Source organism: Leptodactylus fuscus, chromosome 3, assembly GCF_031893055.1.
Source record: "Leptodactylus fuscus isolate aLepFus1 chromosome 3, aLepFus1.hap2, whole genome shotgun sequence".
In the NCBI taxonomy this organism is placed as follows: domain Eukaryota; kingdom Metazoa; phylum Chordata; class Amphibia; order Anura; family Leptodactylidae; genus Leptodactylus; species Leptodactylus fuscus.
The window spans coordinates 55,453,650-55,475,875 of record NC_134267.1 but is presented as its reverse complement, the minus strand read 5'-3'; the positions used below and the strand labels follow the sequence as shown (position 1 = coordinate 55,475,875).

Here is a 22,226-nt window from a genome sequence, read left to right as displayed (position 1 = left end):
GTATTTTCAAATGAGGTTGGATGAAATTTCAAATAAACAGATAGAAAGTTCTTAATTTATACCATTATATATAGGGAGGACTAACTATTAAAGGAATCCTATCATTCACACTCAATTTTTTCTAGGTACCACGTTGGAATAGCCTTAAGAAACGTTATTCTTCTCCTACCTTTCGTAGTCTTCTCCGCGCTGCCGTTCGCCTAAAATCCTGTTTTTTCTCTGTATGCAAATTAGCTCTCTCGCAGCAATGGGGGTGGGCCCCAGGGCTCAAACAGCACTGGGGGCGTCCCCAATGCTGCCAGGGAACTCTCTCCAGCGCCGCCTCCATCTTTGTCAGCAGCGCCCTCTTCATCCTCTTCTTCCAGCGGTGGCTTGTAACTTCTAGGCCTTGGGCCCTGGGCAGATCAAACTGCTCATGCCCACAGGCCACGAGAAAATGGCCTCTTGTACAGTATATACTGACATCTTTCAGTATAAGATAGGGCCACTTCCAATTCAAAGCTATATGGATTCATGCTGTTATTAGTATATACTGTAGTAATTTAAAATGGGCATATCTGAGAATAGTGGGCTTAAAAGGGTTGTCCGAGATAAAAAGAAATTTATGCTTTAACCTAAACACGCTCACCCTGCATACTTTCTAAATTATATACAAAAAAGAGAAAAAGACATGGCCCGCACATCCCAGTCTTATACATTGATCTAGTGCTTCTCAGCAAATTCTACAATACTGAACATGAGGTTCTTAGTTCGGTTCACATTTGTGTTTGGTAATCCGTTCCGGAAATCCGCATGGGGACCCCCGATCGGACTACCAAACACATTTGCAAGAGGTGTGCAGTGAAAGCACACGAACCCCATAGACTGTATTGTATTATTGTATTGTAGTATTGTAGAATTTGCTGAGACGCACTAGTCAGTGTATAAGACAGGGATGCACGGGCCATGTCTTTTTCTCTTTTTGGATATACTTTCTAAACTACTTAGTTTAGCAAAACTGTATATTTACCAGTTTGGCCAGGGTGGTCATACGACTGCCCCAGGCACATTTTCTGATTATCCAGTGACATTCTGTTTCCATTTTTCCGGAAACAGAACGTCACCAATGCTATCCACCCCATCATACTTATCTGTCTTCCTGTCCAGATCTGGGAACGGGAGATGACTTCCTTCTGTGGGGACGGCTCCTCCTCTTCTTTGATGTTTGCTGGCACTTGTGCAATAGAGCCAGAGTCCCGACATTGCGCTGTAGCTGCCAATCCATCTCTATTGCGCAGGCGTGGGAGGCCGGAGGAGCCATCAGGCCCGAGAGCTTTACCTTTCTTAGAAGAATCAATAGTTAAGTCTAGTTCCTACCTAATCATGGGTCTGTATAAGGAAGCAGCTTGGGGACGTGTGACAGTAGGGAGATGGAGGGAGAACAGAGAAAGGAGACAATCTCCGGAGGTTGGGCTGAGGTAAGGGCAGAGTATAAAGTCTGATAAAATTGGTAGAAATTTGTAGCTAGGGTTGGAGGTAATTTACCATCTGTCTCCCATATTTGATACATTGCATTTAGTTTTTGGTGGACCCTAAGTTTAGAGTCTAACAGTTTATTAGGTTTGTTTGCAAAGTAATAAAATCTTGCTTGGGTCCAATGTACAGCTTTTTGTGTCCAATGTGTCAGGACGGAGTCAAGTTGAAGTTTGAGTTCCTTGATGTATTTAGCCAGATATTGGGAGAGGTAAAACCGAGTAGCAGTTTCTAATCTCAACAGTTTGAGCTCTAAGTCCGACCTTATGGGCCGCCCAATTAATAGCTGGGTCGGTATCTGACGCACTATTATATGCAACAAACTCGTTGAGGGTGTCTGAAATACATTGCTTGATATTGGGGTCTGTCAATAAAGAGTCATGTAGGTAGAAGGGGTCTGGAAATCAGCATCAATCATAAGCAAATTGTAGTCACTGTAGATTGATATTTGATATTGATATTCACTGTGGATTGAATCTATCTACCTGTACTACATGTACTTTACTGATACAGTATCTGCCTGCACTACATGTGCTGTAGCATTGCCTACCTTTAGTACACATACACTATTTCTCCAAAAATAAGCCCTACCTTGAAAATAATCCCTGTTTGGTTTTGTAGGGTTTCTGGAGGTTTGAAATATAAGCCGTACTGCAAAAATTAGCCCTAGTTACAGTCAGCACCTCCAGCTCTAGGTTATTTCATGGAGATGGAGAATAGACATACCGTAGCTCCCAACCATCCAGGACAAGTACCCCGCTACCTCCCACCAAGGCAGGACAAAATTTGCAAAACAGCTCTCGATTCCCTCTCCAGAGTACCACCTCCTGCCTCCCGAGTCCGCCTCCCAAATGTTTCCTCCTGGGTCTTGCCTCCCGGCTGCTACTGTGGTGGCTACCTACATGACCAGATGTCAGGTGCCACGCCTGCTCGCTCCTGTGGACACATCCACTCCAATACAGAGCCTCCCCCTTAGCGTAAAGGAGAGGAGATAGAGGGCACAGTGCCACTGCCGCACAAAGTGTTTAGAGAACGAGAGTGCCAGTAAGTTTAAGAACCACTGACCCTGCACCATCAATTGTGAATGTAAGTTAGGATTAGGGTAACTAACCAGAACCATTTTACAAGATTCGTCTGGAGTGAATCAGAAAAGATTCTGACATGTTCTGGTGCTTGAAAATTAAGAACTACCCTGAAAATAAGCCCTAGCCACTTTTTTCAGAGATTAAAATAATATAAGATCTTGTCTTGTTTCCGGAGAAACTCGGGTACTATACAACTGTCAATCTTCATTACATACAGTATATCCTCTTGCTTGTATACTTGCATTATATTGTATATATTGATATAGTATCTGCCTGTACAACATGTGCTGTACTATTGTCTACCTGTAGCACACATGCTGTAGTGCTCTGAGATCCTCGCTGCACCCAGTTACCAAAGACCATCAGGAAGGACCAGTGTCCTAGCAATGCAAGGTAGATATCAAAGTTGTTTCCAAATATGCTATTGCTACCCATGTCTAGTACCAGTGCCCATGTCTAGTGCCAGTGCCCTTGTCTAGTACCAGTGCCCATGTCTAGTACCAGTGCCCATGTCTCGTACCAATGCCCATGTCTAGTACCAGTGCCCATGTCTAGTGCCAGTGCCCTTGTCTAGTACCAGTGCCCATGTCTAGTACCAGTGCCCATGTCTCGTACCAATGCCCATGTCTAGTACCAGTGCCCATGTCTAGTACCAGTGCCCATGTCTAGTACCAGTGCCCATGTCTATTTTTCTGTTTTTGCAAAACACTGCTTTTATGCTAGGTTACACAAAAAAAGTGGTCACCAGTGGACCTCTTAGAGTAGACTATAATTTTATTCTGACATCAGCAAAAAAGAAAAGACCTCATTGCAGGACTTTTCTCTATGCTGATTTTAGGCGGAATCTTCAGCACAATCTCCTACAGGGACTCTAACACAGGTGTGAACTTTGCCTTAATATCAAAATAGATCTTTCAGGACCTTACACCGGAGGGATAATATACCATACATTCCATATGTGGGCAGTATGTGAGAAAAGAGGTTATAGGGAGCGGATTATGTGATACGGGAGCTATAGGGATCAGATTATGTGATACGGGAGCTATAGGGATCAGATTATGTGATACGGGAGCTATAGGGATCAGATTATGTGATACGGGAGCTATAGGGATCAGATTATGTGAGACGGGGGCTATAGGGAGCAGATTATGTGATACGGGAGCTATAGGGAGCACACTGTGTGAGACGGGAGCTATAGGGATCAGATTATGTGAGACGGGAATTATAGGGATCAGATTATGTGATAAGCAAAGGAGGAGCAGGAAGGAATTTTCACACAAGACTAAATTAGGGAAAAACCCCCCAGAGAGGTGGGAATCTGAGGTTCCATGGTAGCTCTCAATGATATGTTCAAGTAGCAGAGAGAGACCTTCTCTTTTATACAGCATCACGTGCTAGAAAAAAGAGGTTGCATAGTAATCATGTGACTTGAAGAAGGTAAAGCAAGATAAAGAAAGATAGTGACCCACGTTTACTAAGACTGGTGCACCTACAAAGTGATCAAAAATGTGCCTCAACTTGGGACATTGTTGGCACACTGTTGCAAATCTCAGCCCATTTGTCACTGTTTTAGACAATATGTGGAGCAGGGTAGGAATCTAGTAAAAACTGAAACTGACTTTGCGACAAATTGGCACAAATTTAGTAACATCACAAGTCTATGCCATTTTCCTGACTGGTGTAAATTTTCAATCAGGCGCACCTACCTAGGTTGGAGATAATTTTCGCAAGTCTTGCACCTATCAGGGAATCAGGTAAGACTGGCATAACAATTGCCCCTCACTGTAAGGTGACAACTTTTATTGCCTTTGACTGGATGGGCATCAGAAAAAAAAATCACCGGCGTGTCCTTTTGATATGGTTGCCTTATCAGTATTAGTCTATCTTTATCAATTCTTTTATCTTGCATTGGCGGTATTCTTTCCTGTTCTTGAGGTCACAATAATTCTCCTTGAATATATGAGTATTGTAACTTGTTTTTTGTAACACCATAAAACAGTCAGTGACGCGGTTGCGGCATCGGTGACAACGCTGTGACTTTTGTGATTTCATTCAGCTTTACTAGGTTTCCCTAGGATGTTTTATGCTAATATGCTGTGCTTTCATTTATAAGTTCAGGTCTCTAATAATCGCCATGTGTATTTTCCCACCCAGCGGCTTCATTTCCTTAATCTTTGCACTGTCCGCAGGTAGTTATTGTTTTCCTCTTAGAAATCCATGTTGAACAACAACAAGGAATAATTAGGCAGAAATCAATGGTAAGTATACTGTCGATATGCCATTTATGTCAGGAGATAATTACAGTTATTTGGATGTTACTCGATGTGGGGTCAGGAATTAGTCGCTTGAGAACAGTCATTTCTAACTATTGAAAAGATTTTTCCTCTAGGTAACACACTGAGCTTTGTGGCCCTGCTGCTTTTTCTCTCTCTCTCAAATCCTAATGTCTTTTCTGTTTCACGAAACAGCTTCAAAATGTGTGATTATTGAATTTAGGAGCGCGCTTGTTTTCATCTAAAACCGTTGATATTTTCCAGGTAAAACCACCTCTTAGGGGATATATTGGTTAATAATGTGAATAACATCATTCACATTCCTGTCTTTCTGATCACAAATAAATAGGAGGGTGTTTAAATACAGTTTTAAAAAATCCCCTAGGTTTTTATATCTACTAGAATATGATGGGTGCAGGCCCTACCTCCTGGACTCCCGAGACTGGTGAAGCCACAGTGCTGGCAAAGAACTACAGCCTCTGCTTGTGATATGCCATGGCTGCTTCAGTTATTTACTGTGACTTAAAGGGATTGTCCAGTTTCAGAAAATAATTGCTATTGTTTGTATAATACAAAGTTGTGCAATTTTACTTTCTGTATGAATTTCTTACATTTTTTACATTTTTTTTTAGATCTCTGCTTGTCATTATTTATTTCCTTCTAGTGAATAAAAATCAGTCCATAGTCATGTGATATACAGCCCATGGTCATGTGATATACAGCCCATGGTTATGTGATATATAATCCATGGTCATGTGATATATAATCCATGGTCGCGTGATATATAGTTCATGGTCATTTGATATATAATCCATGGTCATGTGCTATATAATCTATGGTTATGTGATATACAGTCCATGGTCATGTGATATACAATCCATAGTCATGTGATATATAGTCCATGGTCATGTGATCTATGATTATGTTATATACAGTCCATGGTCATGTGATATACAATCCATAGTCATGTGATATATAGTCCATGGTCATGTGATAATGTATGGTTATGTTATATACAGTCCATGGTCATGTGATATATAATCTATCATCATGTGATATACAGTCCATGGTCATGTGATATATAATCTATGGTCAAGTGACATACAGTCCATGGTCATGTGATGCACACACAGGTGAACAGCTCGTTACCAGGCAGATGTCTGATTACTGTGCTGTAACTTTAATGAACAGTACACCTGTGTGTTCATCACATGACCATGGACTGTCCATCACATGACCATGGCCTGATGTTTATCCACTGGGCATAAGCAGAGTAAATGAAAGCAAGGAGAGATTTAGAAAACTGTGAGAAACTGATACATCAAGTATATTGGAAAATTCTGCAACTTGTCAATAACATTTATTTGCTGGAACTGGACAACCCTTTCAAATAACCCTTCATTCTCTTTTGTGGCGCTTTTTACTCATACCCATAAATTGTAGTTTAGGATATATTGTATTTTGAGAGGCTCATATGATATACACTGAGGAGCAAAAGGGTAACAATTAGAGATGAGCGAACGGCGTTCGATCAAATTGATATTCGATCAAATATCAGGCCGTTCGAAGTGTTCGATTCCAATCGAACACCAGGTGGCAAACTCACTAAAAATTCGATTCCCCTCCCACCTTCCCTGGCGCGTTTTTTGCACCAATAACAGCGCAGGGGAGGTGGGACAGGAACTACGACAACGTTGGCAGTGAAAAAAAATCGGAAAAAGGAATTGGCGGCCGGAAACAGATAACCTCCAATTTACACGAATAGTGGATTTACCATTCCACTAATTTGGGACTGTGACCTATATGAATGTGAGACAGGGACAGAGCTACAGGCAGGTTAGCTAGGGATAACCTTTATTTATGGGGGAATGTCACTCACCTAGCTCTTTGGGGCTCTATCTTGTCGGGATCCCTGTCAGCTTGCGATATGCGCGAGCTGACTTTTTCCCATAGGAATGCATTGGCCAGCGTTGATTGGCTGAATGCCCGTACACTGGCAATGCTGGTCAATGCATTTCTATAGTGAGATATAGCAGAGCCCGTGCGGTTAGCCCAGCTACTCCAGCCACTGGAGATGAAAGAGCTCTGCACTACACCCAACCATCCCTCCAGCTACTCCTCCTGTACTAACACGACTAGCTTACCTTGGCTATTCCTTAGTACTACTAACACACTCAGCTCGGCTATTCCTTAATGTAATAGCCCAGCTGAGTGTGTTAGTACTACAAACCCCAAACCACCACCACCCATATGATTAGTTGTGCAGATTCTTGTCATGTAACTGCATTGTTACTGATTTGCTCCTAAAAATGTAAATTTTTCATTTTTTACTATTTTGTAAATCCACCTTTGGTTTTCAACATTGCCTGATGGAAGTCTCACGTTGGAGGCTATAGTGGATGGTGATATGGAGCCTGAAATTCAAAGTTCTAAACCAGAGGTTCTCAAACTTATTTTGTCTACCGCCCATTTCGACAATTAATTATTTTCTAGCGCCCCCCCCCCCCCAATTTTTTTTACTTTACTACATCTCGCTTCGCATTGGAGCTTACCGCCATCTGTGGTAAAGTTTGACAACTTTTGGACAGGAAATAGTTACTGTCTAGTCCCCTAGATGGCGTTACACGAGGAAACGCGCGTTAAGCATAAAGGAGCGGTAAAGTTTGTGTTAAAAGCAAAAAAACTATTTTAAAGGGGTAGCCTCATGAAGCTTAATCTGCCTTCTAAGCTGCCTAAAAATCTTCTTTCTTCCTGTTTGCTCACGTCAATTAGCCCCACCCCCAAATTAGCGTGTAGCTCCGCCCACCACATAGCGTGATCCTATGGGATGACTGAAGGGCCTGTGATGTCATCAAAAGGTCCGGTAGACTTGGATTTACCTTGTACGGAGTTTCCTAAAGGACCTGGCTCCTCTGCCCACTAGCAGCCTGCTCTATATAATAAAGCTTTATCCTAGTGAACAGAGAGTCCAGGTCCTTTAGCCCAGTAGGATTTAGACAGCTTTATATAAGAAAGCAGCACTTATTCCACACCCCCCCCCCCCTCTATCTCACAGCAGGGAGCTAGGTGATGTGTATGTGATGTGTGTGTGTGGTACAGACACAGGCTGGCTCCGTACACTCAGCTTCCCCCCTCTCTCCCCCCACACAGCAGGGAGCTACGTCATGTAGCTCCCTCAGCAATGAGCAGGGGGCCAGGTGCTAGTGTCCATAATGAAGTGAATAAAGTAAGATAGTGGACAAACAAAGCAGTTTTGCTGAAGCAGTGTATTTAGGAAAAGTCTTAAATCCACATTAACAAGCAGTATAGATAGAATCATTGTTATTATACCACCCCTTTAAATTAGCCAACGCCCCCCAATCTTCCCTGTGACCTTTACTGCCCCCCTATAGGCCTCCAGCGCCCACAAGGGGGCGTTATCGCCCACTTTGAGAAAGACTGTTTTAAACATTGTTATTCATTAGCTTTTTATGACTGTAGGTTTTATATTCCGCTTCTTTTTCTTTTGCAAAAAAAAAAAATGTAACTGAGCCTGTGACTACTGAGAAATGTCTGGCACATTCATCATGCCCCTATGGTATACCTCAGGTTTGCAGCTTTTTAAACACCACTTTGGGCTGCTGTGCCCCTTTCAGAAAAGGGGTTGTGATGAGGGTGAGCAGTGGACGGCGCCTTTGGCCCTGCTAGAATTATCATCATTTACTCCAGTTTTCTGATGGCTGAATTCTGAGGCAGTTATGAGCTATTTCGGTGTACCTACATAACAAATCCTCCACTAGCACCTGTGCATAAAATTGCCTGTATTTCAGAAAACTGGGTGATTTTCATCCAATTGTCTGTACTTGGTGAAGTCAACACACAGGCAGTTCAATGAAAATTACCCATCTTTACCGAGTGCAGAAAATTTAATGAAGGTTATTTTATAAAATCAAATAAGGTTATTTTATCCAAAATGGGACATCAGAAGGTACAACAGGGCCTTCAGATGTAGCAGGGATACAGGGATGACAGTGATTATATATATATATATATATATATATATATATATATATATATATATATATATATATATATGGTACTATTCCGTTATCGGGCCAGCAGCAGCGCATTTCAGCACCAGCTTTCGGGACAGCAGTTCAGTTCAGCAGCGGGAATTACAATGACATCCGAGGACTGCTGGCCCGATGCTTGTGCCCAGTAGCCAGTACATCAATGACCCCCCCTCCATCTCCTCCTCCTTCCAGTGCTGCCCCCCAGCTCTCCTTACATCTACCCCGTACCCTCTCCCCGCCACATGACTAAGCCGATGCTGGCCCGATGATAGAGGCCGTGCTTGTGTGTAGTAGGCAGTACATCGATCGATGCCCTCATCCTCCTCTTCCTTCCAGTGCTGCCCCCCAGCTCTTCTTACATCTGCCCCGTACCCTCTCCCTGTAATAGGCCTCACCGTAAATCTTGAGCAATGAATGCTACTAGATAGCCGCCGGACGCTGCAGAAAGTTTGTCCCTCCGGCTCGCTGTAGCTCACCGTTCCTATAGTCGGCGTGTTTCTTGTCAGGGCCTGGATTGAGCCCCGGTGTCTTTCCTTTCGGTCTCGGTACTAGCGCTGAGGTGAGGCCTAGTCGTGTGGCGGGGAGAGGGTACGGGGAAGATGTAAGGAGAGCTGGGGGGCAGCACTGGCAGGAGGAGAAGGATGGGGGAGGGGGGTCATCGATGTACTGGTTACTGGGCACAAGCATCGGGCCAGCAGTCCTCGGATGTCATTGTAATTCCCGCTGCTGAACTGCTGTCCCGAAAGCTGCTGCTGAACTGCGCTGCTGCTGGCCCGATAACGGAATAGTACCATATATATATATATATATATATAGTGAGAAAGTGACAGGCCAAGTCCTGGAAGGACGCTATATCTCCCCCAGAGTCCTCTCTTATGTGTGGTGAGTGAGGTCAGTACAGGGCTGTAGCAAAACCTCACCTGTGATTTTTAACCACTTCTTGCCCTACAGCAGAAAGGAGCACAAGCACAGGTGGGAGCTGGGCTTCATTACAGGCCTATAATGCCTGACAAGACCTCAGTCCTGAGCAGTCTCTGGGGGAGTGAGGAGGTGCCGGGTCCTGTCTCTAAAGGCCTATACACTGGTGAGACCTGTGTGAACACAGCCTCTGTTTTGTTTGGTTTTGTTTTCCGTGTGTCTGTAGAAAGCCACACGTATAGACTAGTATGTACCACCACCATGATCCCGCAGACAAGGAAGAATTAAAGGCTTTGGATATTTAATTATATGTATTTTGGGCTAAAAATAACTTATGTAATAGGTTTTTATTAAAAAATTTGAAACATTGAGTTGCAGTCGGTTTGTATATACACTATGTAGTTCGCATAGACTGGCTTCCTGAAACCTTGGTTACCAGATGCTCTCTATGCTCCTAAACAATCTTCTCACATGGTTCAGGACCAAGAGAGTGTCCCTGCTCAGTGCTCATAAATGTCAGTGGCGTAGCGCTTTACAGACATTGTCAGTCACTGTCCCATATAGGACTCACAATCTACATTCCCTATCAGTATGTCTTTGAAGTGTGGGTGGAAACTGGAGTACCCAGAGGAAACCCACGTAAACACGGGGAGAACATACAAATTCCTTGCAGATGTTGTCCTTAGTAGGATTTGAACACAGGACTCCAGCGCTGCAGTGCTAACCACTGAGCCACTGGGAAAATCAAAAACTATCCCTGCAACTGCTAATAACTTAATCCAGATGTCTGTAGAAAATCATTCTGGGGTAATTAAAAATATAGATATATATAATATTGTAGGGAAGGTAGCTCGGTAGCAGCAATAGTGCAGACACAACCAGTCAAAGACAGGGAAACGATGTTTGGTGCAAACAGATTTATTTGTAAAAACAGCAAAAAAATAAACCTTCACATCAAGCACAGAATAAGAAAACACAGCCTTAACTTCAGACAAAGTGTCAAACAAAACCCTGCTCGTCCGAGCACTAACTAAATAGTAAAAACTAACTATATGTGTGGCTTACTACTAACCACATGAACAAAACAAAGTACAGTACAGTCTCAGCAGACTCTCAGTGTGTCAGAACAGACCCAGGTGCCTCCTCTCGTTCCCAGGATCTGCCCTGAAGTGCAGGCTCTGCAGCCGATTATAACCCAGTAACGAGCCTGGGACCTGCAGCTGGGCTGAGGATTACTCAAGGCCTGCACTGGGCTACACACAGGCCAGAAACCTGGAGGAGATATACCATGACTCTAACACTCTGCCTGTCACTTACTCACCATATATACATGTGCAATTAGAAATTCTTATCAAGTATTGCTGTATGTTCTTTGGTTTACAGATGACAGTTCATAAGTTAAGGACCAGACATTTTTGGATTTGTTTTTGCTGCCAGTGAGACCACTGTGAGATATTTTTGGCAAAGATCCCACAGTGGATTTGGCACCTAGGACCTTTGCCTTAGGGAACTTTTTGGATTATTGATATTATACTCAGCATTGTCGCATTGTCATACATATCTATAACCGGCTAACAAAGGCCGAGGCTAATGGATTGTGCTGTGAGTGCCCATACTGCTTTTCCGTCATCTGATATGGGTTGACCATTGTAAAAACGCACAAAACAACTGTGTACACGGCAGGTTGGGGAGATAAAGGACACGAGTGACATATTCCTGAAATGTGTGTGCTGCTCTTGTTATATAGAACAATAAGACAGCTTGCATGTCACTCAGTCCTTTTATTGCTGCCTTGAAAGTGGACGAAGACTGATAAGCTCATCGGTAGATTCACATGTGTCCACACTGCGTAATACATGGCGCAGCCTTTACATGGCACGGCAGCTGCTCTTATTGTTTCCGAATCACTCCGTTGGATTTGGTTTGCTTGGGCTGTAAAGCTAATACATATATTTATAGTAATTTTCATACCAAATATGATCTAAATGTATAACATTTGGCATAACATGAAAAATGAACATCAAATATCCTTGAAGTTGAGCGTGATATTTTATATGACGGACGCAGCCAGGATATGCAGTGTCAACTAAAAAATTTTCTGACAACTAATGGGAATTTTCAAAGGTCTGTTTTCCACAGGCATAAAAATGCTTTTTTAATTGGGAACTTCAATAGTTCTGCCCCTTATGTCAGTGTCTTTTAGTAATAGAGATATATTCTTAAGAAATATCAAAGAAAAAGAACATTGCTGACTGAAACACATTCTTACACTTAAATTACAAGACATTTCTCATTTACATATCGAAAAATAAAACCTGCTGTGTGAGTGTATTCCCACCGGATAACTATTGCTTGCTTTGTAAATGCTAAGGGGGTGATATTATACCTAAATATATATCTGAACGAGCGCTGATGGGCTCCAAATTGGTACTCATTCTGCACCAACCGCAGAACTCACACAGGAGCGATGTTTGTGCCAGGTGACTACTGCAACCAGTTACAGACCTCAGCAGTGACCTCTTCACAAACAGCATGCCACAGCAGTGCAGTGCCATTTGTGAAGTGGTCACCGCTGAGGCATGTGATTGGCTGCAGTGGTTCCCAGCATCACATGGGATATCACTGGTGAGGTCAGCTAGGGGACTTGTTTACAGAGGAACAGAGTTTACCCCGCTGAGAGTGGAACTGCAGGGGGAAGTGACTACTGGTCCACAGTGGCGTAACTAGGAATGGTTGGGCACCGTGGCGAACTTTTCACATGGCCTCCCCCACCTTTTGCATTCCTAAACACAGTATTATGTCCCATAGTGGCGCACTCCCAGGTGATGTCGGCCATCTTCAATGATGGAAGAGATGTCACTTGAGCTGGGGTTTGCATCACAACACATAGGAACGCAAGCCCCAGCCCATTTGACGTCTGTGATGTCACCAAATAAACCGGAAATCCTGCTGGAGACAGGAGAGGTAAGTAACAGTGTTTTTTATGTTCCCTCACCTCTCCTAGGCCTCCGATTATTATGCTTGTGGGTCCAGTATCTGCTGGAGATAATGTTTTTTTTGTCTTTTATGTTGTTTTTTTTTTCATTTAGTTCTTTCGATGATAACTGTGCAGTGTAATATTGCTGTGTTATGGAGCTTAGGGTCTTTTTACATTACCAGACTTGCACTCACTTATCTGCATTTACATGGAGCAGTATTGGTATTGTATGTGAATGAATACAATCATTTGGGCACATATAGTTCCATTATTGTCGGCTGCATATCCTAGTTTAGGCTGAAGCCCTATATTCCGCTGCAGCATGAAACAATGCGTGTTGCAGTGCCTGCAAAGTGATTGGGATTCTGACTAATCCCAACTACACATTGCAGAAAAAAATCAGCAGCGGAAAAGCCGCGTCTTCAAATACAATCACATTTTTAAAATTAAAGTCAATTAAACCTGCGGTGACTCTGACGTCGTTCATATAGGCATAATAAGGAGAGAAGGTCTGCAGAGAAAAATGTTGTGAAAATGCAATGAAAAACATTGGGGGAAAAGTGATGCATTTCCATTATGTTTTTTTCTGCAGCGTTTTTCAGCTACCCAGATTATGTTCTGCCAGTGATTTTTTTATTTTTATTTTTGGCCAACAATTGACATTTGCTGTTTTGTTGGCCACTTGTGGATATAATTATATGGGGCAGGATTCAAGAATGAATGGTATTATCAATCACCAATTATCAGTCTATATAAAAGACATCTTCACCACTTTTCATGCTTTAAAAAGAGAAGAATCTCAGGCTGCCAAAGGTCAATACAGTGTATTGATTGGTTGGGTGAGTTAAGGGTTAACTGTGATGGTGATTGGCTCTGCGGTAAGGGAAGTGACATAGACATAAAAAATGCTCCATTGTAATTGTGACTCCGGGGGCGCTGCACAGTAAGTAACGAATACGTTGTGCCCGTCGGTAACTCAGTGCTGCTGCAGTGACTGACAGGCAGTCAGAGGAAGTACTTTTTCCAGTCTGAGCAGGGTTGACACCTTAGAAAATGACATACCTTTTCCTAGCCGCCATCCTGGCCCTCAGTGGCCATACCCCTCAGTTAGCTATCAGGTAACAGCTATTCCTTCTGACTTCCCAATAAACATATACACTCAGCTCCACTGAACATACTTGTGTCCCAATAGGGAGAGTAGAAGAGACTGCTGCCGGACACCTATGGTAACTACCTTGAAAACCAATTCTAGTCTCCGACATTTGCAAATGGGGAGAGCTGAGACCTCCATTCACATTAGATAGTTGGCGAGGCACGCAAACATTGGCATGTATATGGTCAACTTCATCGGCACAGAGATAACATTCAATATGTCTGTAAGGAATACCTTCTACACATAATAGTTAATATCAGAAGCACGTTTTATGGAAATATCTATCAATACACTCAAGTCTACGTCTTGTCTCTGTCTGACATACTACAGGAACTGTAGGTGTAGTTTAATAGCTTGGAGGGCTAATATGTAGAAGAAATGTCATTATCCTTGTTTGTAGTGGCAGGATAGCACTTAGCCCGGGCAATCTGTACCTCTTGATGGATTCCAGAATCTCATCGACTTCTCTTTTCAAACACAAGAGTCACTTTTCTTATGCTCTGAAAATAAACGTATAATACGTCTTTAATGAATTAGTCTTAAGTCATTACCAGTCGCTTCTCGGTGTTTGATGTAAACATTATGACTGTCTTCCAGGAGATGTAATGCGAAGCAGACAAACAAGTCAAAGGTCAGGATCCAAATTATCCCAGCTGTCAGACGTCATAAGTGTTCAGGGGACACAAGAGAAGGTACGGTACATAACACTTTAATTAATAGGTCTCCTTGTGAAATCTGTGTCTGCCGCATTATGCTCATCATCATTACATGTTGTAAAGGAGTATTTACTTATGTTTGTGTTCTTTCATGTGATAATTGTGGACACTCTCTAAGGCCTGTAATAGACCTAAAGATTTTTTATTTTTAACAAGCGATGATCAGCGACTAACCGTGCCACTCAGCGCTCCTATCGCACCGCCAGATTACACAGACCAATGCACAGGACTCGCAGGAGGAACGATCGTTCCCCCAGCATGTACTTTCATTGTTTGCCGGCAACACAGCTCTCATTGCACAGGAACAATTTTCTGTTTTTCTTTTTTTGGCCTGTTGAAATTAAGCGATCACCCGATCAATTATTGGATGATTGGCGGCACTATTAATACACTATGTACTGAACTCAGGGTTGTGCAGTCAGCAGGCCAAACCACTGACTCCGACTCCTCTAATGGAGACAACCATGGCCAGTCAGAGGCAGTAAAGCTCCTCTAATTCACGAAAAATCTAGTTAAATATGTAACAAACTATATGTCTAATTAATTATACAATATTAATAATTATATAATATCATTATAAATAATTTTTTTTTTTTTTTTTTTTTAAGCTTGAGTCCAAATCCCTGACTTCTTTCTGACTCCAACCAAAATTGGTTTTGACTTTGACTCCTCATCCCTGGGTGTCATAGCCCCTTAATGATTGTGCCAGGAGTTGGACCCCCACTAATCATTTAAGGGACTGTGACACTCCAGCAAGTGCCAAGTCACCTTCATTGTTTGGCAGACTTAGCTCTCTACATTTTGGAGCAGCTGTGTCTGGTACTCTAACAGCGACACGTCTCAGCCAGTGGTTGGCTGTCCGTCCATTTTAAAGTATTTCTGGTCTGTCAAGGTAGGACCAGGAAGTAGATAACATCAGGGATCCTGAAAGCATTAGAATTGGATCTTTTCATTTTTTTTCACCATTCTGGGCCTGTCGCAACCAAGTTTGACATAACCAAGTGTTAGTTCACATCTGCACCGGATCTTCATGCGGAGGCTGTGTTGAAGCGATTGCTGAAAATCGACAGACCATAAAACTGCAAGCCTGACTTTTCCACCAGGCAGTTTCAGTTCCAAACAACAGATGCCAGACTGATCGCATTATAGTCAATAGGGTCCATCGGGCACTGTTGGTGTCCACTGTTTCAGCGATACGTGTGTCCATTATTTAGTTTCTCCAATGGAGGATACCCAGGCGCAGATGTGAATATATCATTAGCCTCCTAAAAAATTGGACGTAGTGTTTGTGTCCAAGATAGGAAAATTAGATTGTCTGAGAATGGGGACAGTAGGGAAATGAAGAGGAATTTGTGGCCACCTTGGATTCCTCTTCATTTTCTGGCTGCTTGCTCCCCATCGCAGCTTTCCACCACTGGTTATGTACAGCTGAATGGGCCTAATCAGTGAGGAGTCTCGAGCTAAATGAGCTGCGGCATCCGAGGAGTCCTACTGTGATGTCTGCCTCTCATTGAAAGCATTGAATCTGCCACAAAATCAGCATCAAATTCCTTTGTGTGAACACCCCCTAGGTGATTGATTCTATATACGGCACTGCAGAATATGTTGGAACTATAAAAGTTAAAAGCAACTAGAAATAAATAAAACTTACACTATTAGGAAATATGAAGATGAAGTTACTAAAATTGCTCCACAATGTATTATATATTCATGTACTGTATATTGTGTTTTTACCATTTTAGGTGGATCTGAACCAGGAGCCTGAAACCAATACAACAGAGATTTTCCAAGGACAGGATGGACTGCAGGTGCAGGTCTGTGTGTTGCTGCCGTCTTAGTTGTCCACCTCTCCATTGTTTTGCACTTCTGATGGATCAGAACAACAGAGAGCCATGCTAGGGTGAACCTATCCTACCAGCCCTGTTATGTAGCAATGTGAAGTTATTGGCAAAAAGCAACAAAGCCAAGGAATTCCTCATTATAATAGTTACAATTTCCTCATGTATCGCTTTATTATTACATATTGTTTTCACCAGTGTTTGCCTTGTATCAGGCTCGCTGGGTTTACCATACTGAATTTATACACCTGAAAAATAAAGTTCTTGACTTACAGCTTTTGTAGTGACTGGTGATGCAAGATGTTATATGTATTAAACAAAAAAAAACGCTCAGTCCCTTGCCTCTCATTGCTGCAGACAGGAACCTTGAGCAGAGTTTCCAGTGCAGATGATGCCATCAGAGGTGGATATTGCAAGACCCCAGAGACACCAAGCTCAGAAGTGGAGAGGCAGCCCCTCCGCCCTGTGTACAAAGGAGATGTCACTGCCTTTTGTATACAGCTGTTTTGCATTGATGAAAAGCACGAAACAAGGCAAGTGAACAAGACTAACACAGTCATGACTTAGGCTCCATTCCCACGGAGTAAAGCGCTGGTCATTCTGACACGTAAACACATGTCAGAGTGAGGCGCTTCAAAACAGATCCCATTGATTTTAATGGGTGCTGGCTTACGCGTGCTACCCATTGAACTCAATGAGAGGCTTTTTTACCTATTGCTTTCAATGTGATATGTGCGTATCACATTGAAAGCAATAGGTAAAAAAGCTTCCAGTTCAATTTAATGGGTAGCGCGCGTAAGACCGAACCCATTGAAGTCAATTGGATTCTGTTTTACTGTGCTCACTCTGACACGTGTTTACGTGTCAGAATGAGCGGCACGTTACTCTACGTTAACGGAGCCTAAGACTGGGACCCGACATTCAGAAACACAGATCTTTTTGTTGCAGATTTTGTTGCGCTTTTTTTTTTTAGCCAAAGCCAGGAGTGGATTGAGTAGAAGGTAGAAGTATAAGAAATTCCTGTATATTTCCTATTCCTTCTGTAGCCATTCTTGGCTTTGGCTCAAAAAACGGCAACAAAATCTGCAATAAAAAAAGCTGCAGTTACGCAACATGGGGCCTTAGCCTTAAGAGGGTATTTTCACCTTTTAGAACCATATTTCAATTTGTATATAAATAAAATCAAGAATTTTGTATATACATGATTGATCTTGCACTGATCCTGAGTTATAACTTATGTGATATAATAATGTATAAGCTCGACCACAGCACAAACTTGTACTTTTGCAAATTCCGTATTAGTTTATTTGCTCATAAGAAATTTCTTGATGATGCTTCTTTGATGCATTGTGGAAAAGTTGAAAAATCAGGGTATAGTCAATGTGTTCCCTTTACATTTCCTATTCCTTTTAAATCCACCCCTAGCTTTGAGTGGAAATCTGCCACAAAATCTACCACATCAAAACCGTGCGTGACCTCTGACTGAGTACTTTATTTGTTTTTACGGATCAGTGATAACAGATAGCATATGGCCCCATTCATTTCTATGCCCCCATACACGTGTAGTTTTCCCAGATCATTGTTCAGTCTGTAGAAGTAATCTACAGAAAGTTTTTGGGGATCAGGCCATTCATTCAAGTGTATGCGTTACAAACAAGATGACAAATGCAGCAATTTTAGTCTTTGCATGGATGAGTCTTTGACGCAAATACGGAGAGGAATAGAATCTTCTCCATATTTTGCGGAGGCTTTCTACGGCATGAACACTGATCTGTAAAGATTGGAGACGTATGTATGGAGCGATGTGAATGTGTCTGTATACTATCCATAATTACTGAAGGTATATGGATAACAACTCTGGTTGTGTGCATGCCATCCAAGTCCTTGTTATGTGCTCAGCTGCCCCTAGCATAGGCATACAGTTGAGTTAAAAGTATTACAACATAGGCTGTCAGCTGGGCCTTATTTTTTTTTTTTTTTTACAAAATAAAGTTTTGGGGTTTTTTTTGTTTTTTTTTTATTTTAACTAAATTCAAATTTAACTTTTGAAAAATGATTCTTACATGTCACAATTAATTCATAAATACTTCACATGGGGTAATTGAGATGTGGTTTTCGATATAAATATGAAATACAGAATTTCCCGAAACTGTTTCTTTAAAGAAATAATGTTCCTGCAATTCAGTGGAAGTTTTGTACTAAGTTTTTCACTTTAGACGGCTTTGCAAGCTTTTGAGAGTTTTATAACCGTCTTCTTCCTTTTTTTCTTTTTACCAAGGTCCATTGATTTTTTGAGTCATGTCTTCGGTCTATTTCCTGTAAGTATAAAGAATCAATTAAGCTATGTAAACCAGTGAAACAGACAGAAATGTCAGAAAATGTCCAAAACTCATGAAATATACAGTGTTAGGCTAGATTCACACATGCTTTGGAGTTGCCGTAGGAGATTCCGCCGTAGAATCCACTTGAAATTGTCGGAGAGAAAAATCCTGCAGGGAGGATTTTTTTTCTCTCTGATGGTTTCAGTATAAAACTCCATGCAAAGGAAACCCAAATTCTAGTGTGAGGCTAGAGTTAGGCCTCATGTACATGACCGTGTAGTGGGCAGTAGGAGGCTGATCAGGGGTACACAGACCACAGCCAACAGTCCGGGCCACATCAGATAGGACAGGTGCTATTCCTGTCCCATTTTGTGGCCCATTCTTCTGTGGCTCCTATTCAGTTAATGAATGGAAACACGTCCTGTGCACGGGCGGCTTATGGGGACATCCTCGTGTCCCACATGTGCAGCCTGGTCCTTTAATTCACTGCAGGCTGGTTGCAGCACAGTCATCTGCAACCGGCCTTATAAAGGATGTCTACGCCAGATCAGAGCCTCTTAAGAATTCGGGCGCACCTTGTACCAGTCAAGGATTTTATTAACACTGGTGTAGGATGTGCCTAAACAAGAAGCTGCACCAGTTTGCCCTATGTGGCTAGGGGAGTGTTCATATGCTCTAGTAGTGGTGCAGCAGAGTGTTCAACACTAATATAAGTGAGCTGCTGCAGTAAATGTATCCTAAAGGGTTTGTTGGGGGTCTGAAGGTCTGAACAGAACCGCAGGTCATCCATTATCAATGGGACTGCGCTGTACTCATTATTTATGCCAGTCCCATAGAGAATGAATGAAGCATCAGATTCAGCCATGATATATTTGCTATGCTTATCTATGGCCGTATACTAGGAACATTAATGAACGGTCATGATTATAAATGGCCATTGTACTTGTGATAAGAGAAATGTTGTAAATTTTGAGGATAATTGATTGATACATCTAAACTTACAGATCTGTGAACTAACTGAATGAAATCATTATAATACTCAATACACATAAGTAGTGAACCTAACAATATTACTAATTTTATTATTACCAATCTTTACCTAAAACCAGTCCTTTAATGGTGATCTCAGATAAGATCCCGTCATTTGAAGTAGATGGTCCCTATCGTACCACGGCTTCCCACTATGTAAACTGAGAATTAAGACTGATGTTCTAGTAATGAATTATCAGGAGATTCATCTCATCGCTGGGAAAATAGCTATCTGTGAACCCGGCCTGAGGCTAGCCATTTTATTAGATATAGACTGTCCTCAGACAGATGGTGTCTGCATCTTACAATATAAACTCTGTACTTGCACTGCTCACCACTGAAACCTCTTAAGTGTGTTTTAAAGAATGGGAATTTTTTTTCTTTTTATTAGCTTATACTTCTCAGATGGTAAGAAAGGTTGAAGTTATAAACCTTATATCCTTATATCTGACTCCTCAAGACAGCAGTTCCTTCTGTTGTAGTTTGACAGCTTAGGGATTATCCAAGAGTAGATATTCCTGGCGTATTCTTCACTTTGAATGGGAGGTGAGTGTCGGTATCCTGGCATGTCCACTATAAAGTATATCTGCGTACACTGTGCAGATCCAGTGGTTGCAGCTGCTGACTGGTGGGGACCTCCAATGATCTGATATTGATGATTTATCTTAAAGATTTGTCATTAACCCCTTTAGACTATGGCCCCATGTTGTGGAAAAACTGCTTTTTTTGTAGATGCTGCTGCGGTTTTTTGAGCCAAAGACAGGTGTGGATTGGGCAGAAGGGAGAAGAATAAGAGCTTCCTATTGTATTTCCCAATTCTTTTGTAGCCATTCAAAAAAACAGAACAAATTCTGCAACTTTAAAACGGATTTGTTGCGTACAATGCTGTATCATCTTTTCTTCGATATAAGCGCTGTGCCGCCCCTCTGTTATTCTTTATAAACGTTTTTGGGCCCCATTACACAAGCCAGTGGTGCGGTGAACATTGTGCAATGATAAAACAGGTTGGGGCTGATAAATCTGTAGAGATTGGGGCTCATATATCAAGCTTTGTATGTCAGATTAAATTTTGGCGCATGCCACTTTTGATTAAAAAAAATAGCAATTTTACATGGACCAATGACCAGGAATGACCATTTCTAGGAACTATAGTTTCCAAAATTAGGCCATTTAAAAGGGCATTAAATTGACACTTGGGCGTTACCAGTTGTGGGTGACTGGGTTGCACCTTGTAGGAGCACACCCCTCTGGAGGGGAATGGTAATATTCTAGGAAAAGCACAATGAAGAATTCTAAGCTATGATCCTCCAGAATTGTTATGTCATGTACAGTACAAGTATTTACTAAAAAAGACACGTCAGGAGAACTCTGTACCCACTATACAGTAGTTACGGCATTTCATATACTGACAAAGATCTGTTGGAGAAATGCTAATTATCCTACTAAACTATAGGAGCTCAGTTATTCTGTTAGGAGTCTGTATGACCAGCTTGTTGACAGTTTCCAATGACAGAAGTCCATGGTCATGTGTTGAGCACAAAGGTCTAGAGCTTGTTACCACTCTAATGACTGATTACTGTGCTGTGACTATAATGAGCTGTGTACCTGTGTCCATCACATGACCACACTAGCCCGACTGGCTGAGTTATTTGCCCTTGAGAAATGACTGTCTATAGCCTGAAATGCGTTGTGCTGTTTTACTAATAAAAAGTCTGAGTGAATTTTACCTGGTTTGTGTTCTGAGTTTGGACCAGTGAGCGTGGTTCCTTCCCTCCAAAGCTTGGGGCCTTCCATCCTACCATCACATGACCATAGACTGTATATCACATGACCATGGACTGTATATCACATGACTATGGACTCTATATCACATGATGACCATGGACTGATTTATATCCACAAGAAGTAAGCAGAATGAATAACAACCAGCAGAGAACTAGAAAACCGGGAGAAATTGCTACAGAAAGTATATTGGAAAATTATATCATTTTTCATTTTACAAACAACATTTGTATCTAGATATTTGTCTGAAACTGGACAATACCTTTGAATCATCTAAGTCATGTGAAGAGCAGGGACTCAGATGAATAAAATACATCACTTTGCTTGGCTACTACTGTTCTATACCTTATTGTCCACACATAGGGCTGCTTATACAACTGGAAGATTATGAAGATAATCTGTTTTCCCTTAGCCCAAACAGCAGCACAAGATGGGGTATTCCTGCCCCTGTGTGCTGTTAGGACAGGTGGAACTTTTAATTAGCTAACAGTTTTTCCCCCTATAAGAGGCCAGAGCGACCTCCTCCCCCCTGTGTTAGTCAAAAAGTATAAAAGGCAATATAACAATACA

At 42.0% G+C, this 22,226-nt stretch overlaps 1 protein-coding gene across 1 annotated transcript in view; it reads left to right on the top strand.

The window, feature by feature from the left end:
* CFAP61 (cilia and flagella associated protein 61) overlaps positions 1 to 22,226 on the top strand; it is a 227,796-nt gene that overhangs the window by 28,101 nt on the left and 177,469 nt on the right. The window contains exons 9-12 of the mRNA XM_075267626.1: positions 14,568 to 14,662; positions 16,429 to 16,494; positions 16,882 to 17,057; positions 18,803 to 18,842. Coding sequence (XP_075123727.1) covers positions 14,568 to 14,662; positions 16,429 to 16,494; positions 16,882 to 17,057; positions 18,803 to 18,842 — 377 coding nt within the window. The remainder of the gene's footprint in view (positions 1 to 14,567; positions 14,663 to 16,428; positions 16,495 to 16,881; positions 17,058 to 18,802; positions 18,843 to 22,226) is intronic.